A 14552-nucleotide genomic window follows, 5' to 3' on the forward strand; every position below is an offset into this window, starting at 1 on the left:
TTAATAGTATTTCGTATTTCAAGAGTTAGCCGGTCAAACGCATCGATGCAGTATGCAAGTTACGCCTGCCATGATCACTTGAATATACGCGACCTTAATCATACCTATTGATAATATGAATGGGCTTTCACATTTACCGTCTTTGATTTGGAAATCTGGTAAGTAGACATCTGTGTACTGAACTAATTTTAATTAAATATAGCTCGACCAATTCGATCACTTTATAGACGCGCGCGTGTAATGTGTATGCCTATACTTTATTGATATAATTAAATCGTAGACTTATTTAATAATAAAAGTTTTAATTCTAGTCAAAATAAAGCCAATCGCTGTGATCACAATCATCGTAATAATAATATACTTATTTATAAGTTATCCGAGGAGTATAAATTTACCGGGTTTCCATTTTAGATAAATCTCCTACATAGACCGTCCACTAAAAGTTCTGAATAATATCAATAATGTGCTAATTGTTTGTATTACTGTATAGAGACTTTTACCCGAACATACCAGGATTGAAATTTGCTGTCAGCCTCGCCTTTTCCGCCTCATTTCAGCACGCTTTAGTTAAGCTTATGATGTAATACCAGCCAGTAAAAGTAAATTGTGTTCGATAAATGATCAATAACTAATATTATACGAATATGATTTATCAAGTACATCTTATATATCGCCTGGGACGGGACGACGCTAGATAAAACATTATGTATACAACAATTTGGAAGTTTGGAAACGAGGCCTTGTTAAACATGGCCTATATACACTCTTTTAAATTAAGAAGAGTTTATAGGCCTACTCTAATTTTCAGACATTTTCTAATTAATTTCGACTATTAAATTTCTATCCAATTAATCAAATTGGAAAAAAAATAATTGGTGAGAATGTCTGTGCTCTTACTACTACTGTACCTTGTTGGCAATTAAGCTACGTTTATTTAGGACATGTAATTATACGATTTGCCTTTTTATATTGCGTGGAATTGGAGTGGGGAGAGTGGGGGTGTTTGTGGTTAGATTAATAGTAGTGAACGGACTATATTTCATAATGAACTACAGGAAATACTATTTGTGATTGAGTAGGCCCTAATGACGGTCTTATATAACGTATACTGAGTTAATATGTTATACATCCCAAGGCAAATTACTGAAAAAAATGACAATGATGTGGGTATCAGTGGCTGGATGTCAATGGTGATACAAAATAAAATAAGCACTGACAAAATGACAATGCTGTGGGTATCAGTGGCTGGATGTCAGTGGAGATACAAATAAAATAAGCAAAAAGCAAAATCAACACGATAACAGCCAGAAAAAAATAGCTTTCGGGTTAGACTAGCTCTTCATCAGTGCGAAATCAAATAAAAACAAAACAGCGAGAAATAATAGCACAGCTTTCGGGCAACACTACATGTCAGCGCAATATACAATATACAATATCATCTATATAAAACTATGCAAACGTTGAATATTTACTATTTGCACGTTTTAATATCGTCAAGAGAGACTGTACAAAAATAGAATATTAGAAAGTGCGTATTTGCTCGCTATTCACAAACGTATGTGTGTATATAAACCTGAGACACGTCACTAATGGGTAGAAGTATTTGCATTTACTGTTAAAGCATCAGAACAAACCAAATTGGACACAAACTACCTATTACAGTTCTATTTTGACATTTCGAGAAACACTATTTTATTACGTGGTGAATTAGGCCTAATGTTCTGCAAAAGACATCACGGTAATGAAGCGAAATAAAGTCATATTTATAGCAAAGTAGTGACGATGGGTAAAAAGCAATATATTGAGAATCGTGTTGATTTAAGATATCGTAAACATACATCATCACAATATAATATTAGTGAATGACGGCAAGAATAATATGATTATTAGGTAACCAGACAGTGCTCATCAACATTGTAGGCCTATGTCTGCGAGAGTCGTGTTATATAGGTAGAGATGGTCTCAATTTGCATCATCAACATTTAAAGCTCTATCTATACTATCAAACTTTATGGGACAAAAAAATGTGATATGCCCATATATGGACATGATGATGGCATATCACTACCATATTTGTGCATATCACTTCCATATTTGGGCACATCACATTTTGTTGTAACAAAAGAATAAAAAGGCGCACCAGTACAGATTTTATATAGACCTACACAAATTAATATCATTGTATTGACGTCATATTAGACACTCAATACTAATTGTAAACTAAATTTGATTAATTTAATGGGTTGGTATTATTGTTAACAATTATCCCATTTAGTAAACCTAATTACTAAGTCATCTGTGTGATTTCACTACAAAGCCCACGTTCACTATAAACACGCTACGATTGCAATAGGCCTATATGTAAAGATGGTACATTTCGTGCGCATGATGCACATTCGCATTGCACACGTCACGCATCGGGTTTAGATTCGTCACGTCAAAACTCAAAATGTCCTATCCTATCCTACCTTTCTAAATTATCTCTCGACTCAGATTTGAACCAATGACACTTGAAAGCAATGCTTACACTCAGTCTTCTCAAAAAACATATTCTAAATAAAGTTAGATAAGTATGTATATTTTATTTTTGTCAATTATTTAATATATTCCAAATTTTTTTATTCAGATTTTTAATTCTCATGTAATTTATTTTATTTATTGGCTTTTGTTTTCCTGTAACTTTACTGTTATTGTTGTATTTTGTGTATTGTATCTGTTCTGAGGGTCCCAAATAATCAGCAATTGCTGGATGGATCACCCTCATTAAATATGGTTCAAATAAAATAAAATAAATAAGAATTGCTAAAGGCCCTGTTCTAAAAACTGTTTTAATGAACTTCTGGGGAGCAGCCTAATCAACTGAAGTGTTTTAATTTAACATTGCGTGAAGGTTCATTACTTCAGCTCAAACACTTGCAATAAAGACTATACAGTACGGTATTAAATTGTAATATTAAGTTATAGTAGGTATATTCTTTTCACTCAAATTTAATCTAGCCAGCAACGCAATATCTCTGTTATTAGACTACTTGAATACCGGACCTTTCTAGTATTGATTGTACATGGCGTTCGTGTTTAGGGTTTCACTTGAGTTATGTCACTACAGTGCTTTACCTTTATTAATGAAAGTCCAATTATATCGCACAGCTATCTGTATAACGTTCACCACCTAAGTATGATGCATGCTGAGTGGGTGTAATGCATAATAATATAATGTGACTCTTGAATGTGCTTTCTGAACCAAACTTAGAGAGATCATTCAATTCAGTTATTGCTATAGAGCGGGCTATAGAGTTTTGTTAGAACGTTTTAACGTTTGATAGTGTGGAAAGAGCTTAAAAGCTCTTTCCACACTATCAAACGTTGTGCGACAAAAACAATGTGTAGTGATGTGCCCATGGACACGGATGGTATCATAGCACTACCATATTTGGGTACATCACACATCATACTAGTTTGATAGTGTAGAGCCTTGGTCATTAATCGGAATCACTTGAATTCATAATAAGCAACAAGACACAAAACAGCTGAAAGAGATTTTATCGAGATGAAATTGAGGAAGACATTTTCGAATATCAAGATGTTAGATTTAACAATGGTGAGGATGACTCTTCCCCGATACCATGATTATAAGGATACCGTAATAATCATGATGATGAGTGGAGTTGTGGCTTGGTGGTTATGATGCTTGGCTACCACTCCAAGGGTCCTGGGTTCCCGTCACATGTCAGGATTTTTTCTAAGGTCAAAATTACAACTCCACTCCCAAAGACTTAAAGAGCATCTTGTGTATATGTTTGTCTTGTGAACCTCTGAGGTTCCTAATGCAGAAGAATCAGTACAGATTTTATAAACCTACAAAAATGAATATTTTAGTGAGATGGTATTAAAACAAATTGGGGAAGACATTTTCGAATATCAAGATATAGGCCTCAGAGAAACAGTTTGAATAATGCATTGTTTGTAAACACGGAGAGTTGTAACATTTTAATACTATGAATTAAGAACACAGTTTTATAGCTCATACAAATTCATGTTCACGATTTTCAGAAGAGATTAAAATGATAATTACGGATATTATGCGCCATAAAAATGCAAAAACAACATAGTGTATATTACAGTTTTAATAGTTTTGATCAGGACCAACCGAAAGAATATCATAATTATGTCGGCCTAATGATGTAAACAGAACAATTTTGTTAATTATTCTTTGTTTGAAGCAAATTAGTGAAGAATAAAAAATAGTTTATCGCAGAAGCATGGCAAATCACTCAAATCATTATTATTACTTTAACCGTGTAAACAATGTAATGGAAGTATAATATACAAATATAGAGGAACCAAAATATACGCCCTATTCGTACGGTTCTCAGAATATTTTTTTCTAAACCTGCGCGATGAAATGACCACTAAGATATCATGATTAGTACCTGTACCAATATGTCGGATGTCCTGTTGAAGGAAAGTGAAAGGAAAGTAAGACCGCCAGAAGACCAAAAGAAACTGGATAGACCAAATAAAAAAAATATTGAAAAGGAAAAACATGTAGACTTTAGCACAGTAACAAACCATCCTTCCCAAAACAGACAAATATGGACAAAATCGTGGAAAGCGTAATGTCGCAATGGCGGAAAACGTTCAAGACATTTTGTGAACAAACTTTGACTGCTCGTCATTACCGTAGCATAGACCGTTGTATAGACAGGTTTTTACTGTAAGAATTACTGTAGGCCAATTTTATTGATGGTATTTTTACCCTGTAATATTATTATTACGGCACCAATAGCTCATTAATACTCCAGTAATACATGCAAAGTAATCATAATAACTATTATCTTAAATAGTATGTATTAATATTGCAGGTTACAAAGGTTACTAAATGCTGATGGCAATGACGGCCTCAGTAACCCGGATGCTGAATAATCAAGTACGGGTTGTCAGCTACATGGCTCTTGTATACCTACTAGCATCGTATGTAAATTGTCTTCCCACATCTCTACGTCCAGCGACAGGCAAGTTATAACAATCAACATGTGTATTAATTTTTTTTAATATAGCATGATGATTCTTATGGTTAATATATAGATAATGTTTGTTCAATTTTGTTAGGGTCATGTTTTAAGCAATTGTGCTTATTTTGTATCCTATTTCAATATCATTTTTATTGTATTTGTATATGTTTTTATTTTGATTTTGGAATAAAAATGTCGATGATTGATGTATTACTTTATTGATTGATAAACGATGTACCTCGACTCTTTATCCGAATGCAAGATAACTATGGAATGTTGTGTTTTTCGTTGACATACACTTTATTTTTGTACTATAGAAAAACCTAAAATTAGTTACAGTTTATATAGCCTAGTATGATAATAATGTAATATATTAAGGCCCCAGTTATGGTCACCATGCATTAATTTTCTCTCTCATGTCGGGGATCATATTACATATTACAATCACAGCATATATCGTAAATGCATTTCATATTCCATGCAGAGATTAATATTGAAAACAAATATTGTAATTCTCAATCATGTTTATCGTTTACTTTCAATAGAGGATGAAGCCGGATCATCACCGGATTATACACCAGTCTATGGCACCACTGAATATCAGGTAAATTTGTAAGCCTAACATTACGAATAAAGATCAATTTTAAATCGGAGATCCTATTGATTGAAATAGCTTGTTTTGCTTACACAGGTAATACGTTGCTGTTTACATTTTTACTCTATAGTTCACTATGTCGGTCGGTCGGTCTGTCGGTCTGTCTGTCGGTCCGGTATCACTATGCGTTTTAGCACGCGACTTATGGCTGTTGGCCTTGTTAAGTTTCACTGTGTATTGCGACGCGACGTTCATGTCAGGGATCCAGCATATAGGAGCTAAATATTTCAAAATTGATAAATACGATCCGTTGGGTTGCAGAAAAATAAAAATTTATTTTATATTTTTTAATAAGGAGAAGGGGACGGGCCTAAATCCGCGCCTGCATGTTCGAGGTGCATATTATAAATACGGTGCTTATTTTAAAGAATGCATTTGAAAGAAGGCCTAGGATAAAAAAGGCCTAGGATCAGAGGATGAATATATTATGATTTGATCTATAATACATAACCCTATTTTCGGGATCCAGCAAAGTGTCTCCTTAATAGGGGTATCCCAAATGAGTGGTTCATCTGTAACAAAATCATTTAACAGTTTTCTGTCCAATCATAGAGATATTAGTGAATTATAATTGCATAATGGTCCCGATCTAGGAGAAAGTTTGATCTCTCAATCATCAACTAACAGCCTGCCTGTTAATAAGAAGCTTTTTATCCTACTTAGCATGCCTAAGGTAACATGTATTAGTACAGCTTTGAGCGAACCAGCCACTTAGTATTGACAACATGTCAATCCGATATTTTTGTATCACGAATTTGTTTTGTTTGCAAATAATGATGTTCGGCGCAATTGAATCGATATTTCCCGCGATCCATTTACAATTGAGTGGCCACACATGTTGCCAACATAGGCCTACATTTAACCAATATACCACATGAACACATGTGCACTTTAAATATTTACCTTTAGCCTATAATCCAAAGTATAGTTTGTCGTGGTTGTCGACGATTTACACGGCAGTATGTTCCTTAATTAGAATCTCTAGGCCTACTGATTCTTCACTGGTAAGCTAGGCCTACCGATACACATTGTGTGCAGTTTACGCACCTGAGTAATATGTTAATTATCATCGCCACCGTTAAACAACATTCCTAAGCCTAATTATTGCAACCAATGTCGTTTACATTAGCAGAATTAGTGTAAAAGCGTTAATACTTTATCCACTTTAAAAATGTTACCACTGAAATGTAAGCTGAATCAGACGGTAACAAAATGGAAATTGTACATTAGAGCAGATAATTCAGAAGTAACGGCATCTCATTTTACCAATACGTGTGACGTAATTGTAGTATGAATCGTGCGTAGGCCTACTACTATAATCATACTAGAAAACAATCGTTATCGTAAATTTGAACAGAACACGAGTTTTGTCGTAACTATAGCCATCAATTTATTGGTAAATTAAAGTGTGAAACCAATTTTTTTAAAGTAATATACCTTTTAAATTAACGTTATATTAATATATCGACAAAATGACAATCAAGAGCTGGAATATGTTAATTATTTATTAATTATGGGTAATTTCCATACTATTTTTACGTTTTATTAATGAGTTATCTTGCCAGTGCAATGAATAAATTGTTGAATTTGATTTGAATATTTAGACCTGCGATCAGACATGTTTAGATATTTGCAATATTTATGTTAATCTTTTTTTTAGTAGATATGTGCAACTGTTTAGCTAGACGTTTCTAGTCAAATCCTTTGCCGGTGTGCATTAAAAAAAAATAATAATGCACGGCAGGAAAAAAAAAATATCGTAATAGGCAGGAAGTTAACTAATAATCGTGCGGCTTTGGAGCGTGTCATAGTTTAATTACTAACTCATCTATCAACGTAAATTTATTTCTGAGATTCGTCTGCCAACAAGAAATGACAACAAACACCCACGCCGACTTATACACCGCCGTCTCTACATCAATATAACTCATTATTTAACACATATTTATATAAATATATATTACAAAAAATACTGATAACTAGTACGCCATGCATGGTGACGTCAACATCATACAGCTGCCGTGAAAATGACTAAAATGCAAACTAAAGCTGGTTCCCACTAGGACGCAACGCAGGAACGTAAGCCACAACACACGCGATCGAATTGATCAATCAAAAGCGATTGATTATTCGAACTGTCGTTCGTGATTAGTCAATTCGCTTGTGTGGCGGCCTACGTCCTCGCGTTGCGTCCTATAGTGAGAACCAAGCTTTAACTAATACGCTGTTTGGGAGAAACTTTTCAATTTGCATAAATATGCAAATTAGCTATTTGTTTTAGAACTTACCTTAATTAAGTTTAAATGTCATCCTATATTGAAGAGGAGTGAAGAAAACTGGTGTAGTGTAACATGTTCTACCCGTCTCTTTACCGCCCGCACTCCTACGGCAGACGACACGTCCGTGCAAATAGCGCCCAAATTACACCAGCCTTTTTATTTAACGCTCTGTCTACACTATCAAACTTTATGTGACAACAAGTGTGATGTGCCCATATATTGACATAATGACGTCGCTGCACTACCATATTTGGGCATCACACTTTTGTTGTCAAAGTAGTTTGATAGTGTAGACAGCGCTTAAGTTTATTAAATATGCATGTTAAACCAAACAAATATTTATTTTTAATAGGACGATGAAGATATAATAACAACAACAACAACGGATGACATGGATTACAATACAACAATTGAAAAGAAGACGGAAGAAACAACTACAAAACGCTCTCGCTTTATTACGCCATTGCTATTCACAGACTGGACGCTTCTAGTTATTCTAGCTGGAGTTGAAGTTCTTGCCTATCTTTTTAGTTTAACTATTATTTACCTTTTGAAACATTCTGGGAAGAATTCTGCACTTCCTATTGGAAGAAGGAAACCATTGTATAGGACAATCTCATGGAAATTTTGATATAAGGCTCTTTTAAATAATCATTGAATTATTGCAGAAATGGTATTATGAAGGATAACAATGTTGGAGCGATATTGCTTCATCCGTCGGCGGGACCGACAGAACAACAGAATAGCTTTACTGAAATGTTTTTAAACACGTAGTCACGCCATGTAAGCTACAAATGCAACCAGAAAAGATCATAGTCATGCTTTGAATATTATTATGAAGGAATAATGTGCAGTAATGGAGATATAATTAACGATTGCTTAAACTGTAAAACATGTACATTGCGAACAAAATTAAAAAGACAACTTTACATAATGCAAATTTTGAATAATCATTTTATTTAATACGATCAAAGGAAGGCCGATAAACCCACGTTTGGAACATAAATCTTGAAAAACATAATTAACGCTATTGTTTTGTCGGTTGGCCATCTTACATTTGTTTGTAGCGTCGGCGTTATAATGAGGCATCGTAAGGTTCGGTTCCCACGGACGCTACGCGAGGACGTAAGCGTAATTTGACCAATCACGACGCGATAGATTATCCGAACTCTGTCGCTTAAACTTGGTTCCCACTAAAACGTAACGCAAGGACGTAAACGCAACGACGTAAACGCAACGCAAGTGTGTTTACCATTGACAAGCAACAATTCAAATAATCCATCGCTTATGATTGGTCAATTCACTACGTTGCGTTACGTCCTTGTGTTGCGTCTCTAGTGGGAACCACGCTTTATGATTGGTCGACTCATTGCGTTGCGCCATGCTTCTGTGTGCGTCCAAGCATGGACCTATGATTATAGGTCCATGGTGAGAACCAATAATATTCAGTTCTAAATTTATATATAACCGTACGTACAAAGTATGAACAGACAATTGGAAAGTACGAATTTATCGGTATTCCTTTTAGAGTGCAATCTACGTATTGTTTATAATGTAAATACTAAAATCTTTAAAAAAAAATAGGAAGCAACATAGATATACTGTATTAGGATAATTATAACATCATATTTCCGTTAGATCAAAATCTCTTTTTAAATGGGGCCGGGTGTTCAATTACAATATAATCACTTTAAATAAAGAATTTTCTATATTTATCTGAATACAGAAATATGGAGAGAATCTTTAATTAGAGGAGAACTTATTTTAGGTCTACTATAACGATTTTATATTACTTTACTTTTTGTCTACTACACTGTAAAAATAATGTTTAAATCTTAAACATGTATTTTGTACTCACTTTTTCCACACGTTTAACGTTTAGATATAAACATGTTTAGGTTCTCAATACATTCTAAACATGTAGTCTGTATCCAACTCAACACATCAGTGACGTATTGATTGTTAAACATGTGGAGCAATATAAAGACACGTTTAGGTTTTAAACGTATTTAATTTGCCATGTGTGGAGCTCATGTGTGGAGCTTTTTCCCTTCATAGTAAAACCATATGCACGCAACGCTAAACACGTATCTAAACATGTTGACTGAACATAATAGTGACATGTTGACTGCTAAACAAGCGGAGGAAAACAACATTTAGCTACAAACACGTATAGGTTTTAAACACACTAAACATCATTCTAACTACGTGTTTAAAAGCTAAACGTGTGGAAAATGTGTGTACAAAATAGGTGTTTAAGATCTAAACATTTTTTTTTACAGTGTATAACGATTTTATATGAACATAATAACTGGAACAAGCTCTACCGATTAAAGCTATGTGGCAACGAATAATATTGACCCAAGAACAAATACATTTTTCTAATGACGTAAAAGAATACAATAAAAATACTAATAACAAATGTGAAGGTATGAAATTTAAACCCTGACCTTAGAATAAATGAGCTTTATCATCCGGAAATTATAAAAATTATAGCCAAGGCGGTTAGGAGCTTTACATGTTTGGTACGAACACATTTATGATGACGTATTATGCAATTAACTTTTATTATTATTGATGTTTGGTTATATAACGAACGTTTTTTTGTTGTAAAACTGCCATAATTTAAATGTCATTTGTGTGGGGGACTTAAGGCAATCGGCATAATAAAATCTATCGTATTTGACAGTATTTTAATTGCAATTATTCTCTTTTCGATTCAGGTCTTCGTTTGCATTTTAAACAAACCGAAATATATTACGTTGGTTCTAACTCGGATAGGCATGATTTGGATACGGTTAAATTCGTTCTAACTACGTCTGAACCGTGCAAATCAAATGATGTTTCGTGTCTGAATAATTATTAATACAATGTATTAATGAATATTTGTTTTGTTTTATCTGATTTCTAATGAATTAGGTCAAGAGAAATGTATTCGGAAAGCGAGAGGAAACGTTTTTGTTTTATAGGCCGTAACTTTATCTGATCTTGAATGAATTAGCCCAAGAAATAGATTTGAAAGCGAGAGGCGTACGTTCATAAAATAAGTATTATGCACTTGTAATTAGGCCTACAACCTATCGAATTCAGGTTAGGTTTCCGGAAGAATTAAGTTAAGTTTTACTGGTACTTGTTGTAGTGTTCTGTTACTACGGAGTCAACATGGTCTGTTTCTGCGAATGTTTTCTTTATGAAAAGTTTGTTTTTAAACATTTCGCAAAGCATTGGGTTACCGGGCTCAACGTTTTCTGTCTTTCCAAACCCCCTTCCTTCCCATCCCCCTATTCTCCTGTAAACAAACAATCCGCGCTTATAAATAAAAACAATCTTTTACACGCTGATCTCCAGACTTAAACTTTGTTTACTACATGATTAAGAATCAACATTTTACCGTGAAAATATCTTCGACTGTTTCGGGTCGTTAATGTAAAAAAAAGAAGATTGATTGAAGGTACATAAGTGTAATGAGTACAAAAAACAGTCACAAATGGTTTGGAAATATATCGTATCTTGCTACTAAAACTTGATTTCCAATGGTACAATAAGACAAAAACATCCTATTTTACGTCACACAATGCTTTTAAAATAATACATGCATTTGTGTTTACTGTGTTTTTCACACAAAAAAGGATAAATAAAATAACCTTTACATGCCATCTTCTCAGTGACATCAATCAATCCTTATACTTATTATAAAAAATATGTACACTAATGAATGACAAGTAGTAGTAGTTGGCAATGTATATGGAAAAGCAATTTCGGATGGAGTTCGAGTAATTAATATCCGTTATTTCTACTTCTTGGGTAACAAAAGAACACGTTGAATAGTAAACCCTAAACCGATAAATAACCAACCAACCCCAGTCTACGTTCTTTTTGCGATGAAGAGAATAAATTGTTTGGTCAAACAACGTTCATGGTCAGATACGTTATCCATTATATTTCTTCGTAACAAAAGACTACATTTTAAATAGTAAACCCATTACCGACAAATTTAATTAATGTGAATAGTAATATCATAGTTTTACAAGCCAACAAACATGCCAAAATTACGTTTATTATGGAGGAACTTATCCTAATTGTGGCAACCTTTTAATATAAGGGGACACCTCTATTAAAGGGACACTTTCATGTGAAATGAACAAGGAGCATCGTTTCAACACTACAGCCACCCCATATTCAGGGGACACATTATTAAGTGCATGCTTTCTTTCTAGGAGTCGTTTTGTCAGAGCTACAGTACAGATACGTCTAAGGTTTTGAGCTACCAAACATCATGTAAAACAGTGTGCTATACAATGTTATTTCTTTATTTTTACACGACCTCAAAGATCAATAATGCATTTGTAGAAATATACAATGTAAAATTAAAATAATAAAAAAATTAATTAGTATTGTAAGTGCTTAATTCGTTTTCTGTCGTCTGTTTTTGATTTGTAACAAAGACTAAATCTATTTTCTGTCAGTTTGTGTTATTCGAAGACTAAAATAGCCTTGAAATGTTTAGGCCTACCTACTGTAGACCTTACTGATTCTATTTTCTGTCGTCTGTTAGTTTTTGTTATGGAAGACTAAAATAGTCAGGGAATTTTATCTCCTCCATACGCTGATCGATTCTATTTTCTGTCGTCTCGTATTTTGATTTGTAACGAAGACTAAAAAGTCTTGAAATGTTTACCTCCTATACACTGATTCTATCAACAATAATTAATCATTAATTGACCGGTGTGGACGTACTAGTAGTATTGAGGGATTTATAATCAACAGTCTCGCTTAATGAAAAGAACCTGTCGTCACACTGTGTACTGTATACTGAACATGCTTCATATCCATCGATTAATCAGGCAACATTTTTTAAAGTTATTAATTAATTGGACGTGGCACTCTAGTAAAGAAACAATCACTGTGTAAAGTGTCATATCTCCACTTGGTCAGTCCTCGGAGGGAACGGCATTGTTGTCATAATATCCAATATCGATGGTCCAGCATAATTAACAATTTCATAATAAGCGTAACCAAAACAATTATTGTAAACTCGCTCATTTGACATGCAAATTATTTCAAACAAGAAAATACACATAAATATGGATTTACTGGTATTTTTTGTATCTGTCCGGTATTGGCATATTTCTCGTGTGAAGTACATGTGGAAAATTCAGTTCGCAATTATTTGTTTAAATTTGTTTGAACAAAACGAAACCCAATACAGGACAATGGTAAGACAACACAAGAATGAAAGGTTATATTATATGAAAATATTAATAGGCCTATGTTGCTGATAGTGAATATACAATTCCTGAAATTGTACTCGACGAAGGGATTGAGACTGTACTGACCCCACCCCCATTCTCTGTACTGTACTTATGAATTTATCCAGTATAGGAATATTTGGTAATACAACATGACTATCTACGACCTAACATTTAACCTAACCATGATACATGCAACATATGTGATACAGATTTGATGCTGTATTACAAAATATTCCTTGATACTGGGTAGATATTGTAGTATGGAGAGATACAGCAGAATCGGGTAATTGAACGCTGCATGCCTTGGAATGGTTTTTTATTGTACAATAACACATAACCGACCAGTAATCTTATGCCAAAAATAGCAAAACGATCGAATAATAAATACAACAAAACGATTTTTAATAACATAATTCATATTAATGAGATGAACCATAATTATTCTAATTCTTTATATTATTATCTATCTGTACGTACGTACATAACTGACAAACAATATTATATACCGTTGAAAATAATGCGCTGAAATAACATCTAAATACCCATACCTTAAGCTTGGTTCCCACTAGAACGTAACGCAAGCAAGCCATCGCTTGTGATTGGTCAATTCACTTGCGTTGCGTTACGTCCTTGCGTTGCGTCGCTAGTGGGAACCACGCTTTATATTTGGTCACATTAGAGACGCAACACAAAGGACGTAAGCGCAATATAAAGCGTGGTTCCCACTAGAGACGTAACGCAAGGACGTACGCGCAACGCAAGCAAGTTGACCAATGACAAGCCACTGTTCGAATAATCCATCGCTTGTGGTTGGCCAAACCCCTAACGTTGCGTGACGTAGGTATTTGCGTTGCGTCGCTAGTGGGAACCAAGCTTAAGTGATTTGATCAATCACAGGCGGTGGATTATTCAAACTGTCGGTTGTCATTGGTCAATTTGCTTGCGTTGCGTCTACGTTCTTGCGTTGCGTCTCTGTAGTGAGAACCGATCTGTAGTTACACACAACTCCACTATTTGGAATACCTTGATCAACGTATGAAGTATTACAAATACGTTATGTAATTAGCAGTAAGTGTTTAATGGTATCTAACCTATAATTTATATCCGTAAATTACATTATTGTTCAAACGATTAATTTCAAACTTCAGTGCTTGGCAATTGATACAAAAATTCCAGTCAATTTAGTCGAGTACAGAATGTGTGCAGTGAAACCTAACTAATTACAAGGTAATGGTAAGGAAGGCCAAAGCGATGGGTGAATTTAGTTTGCTGATTTCTGTTCGATGATGAAATGGAGGAAGCATCCAAATCCATTACCGCATTCCAGTTTGAGCTTCATTAACATTAAGATCTT

The 14552-nt window shown here is 34.2% G+C and overlaps 1 protein-coding gene across 1 annotated transcript; it reads left to right on the plus strand.

The window, feature by feature from the left end:
* The first annotated feature begins 30 nt into the window (after positions 1–30).
* On the plus strand, positions 31–10632 carry LOC140046411 (uncharacterized). The gene is made up of 4 exons (XM_072091057.1): positions 31–158; positions 4863–5012; positions 5558–5616; positions 8299–10632. The coding sequence occupies exons 2-4, from the start codon at positions 4880–4882 to the stop codon at positions 8575–8577; spliced, it is 471 nt and encodes a 156-aa protein (XP_071947158.1). The 5' UTR covers positions 31–158; positions 4863–4879; the 3' UTR covers positions 8578–10632.
* The last annotated feature ends 3920 nt before the right edge of the window (positions 10633–14552 follow it).

Source organism: Antedon mediterranea, chromosome 4 (assembly GCF_964355755.1).
Source record: "Antedon mediterranea chromosome 4, ecAntMedi1.1, whole genome shotgun sequence".
NCBI classification, from domain to species: Eukaryota; Metazoa; Echinodermata; class Crinoidea; order Comatulida; family Antedonidae; genus Antedon; species Antedon mediterranea.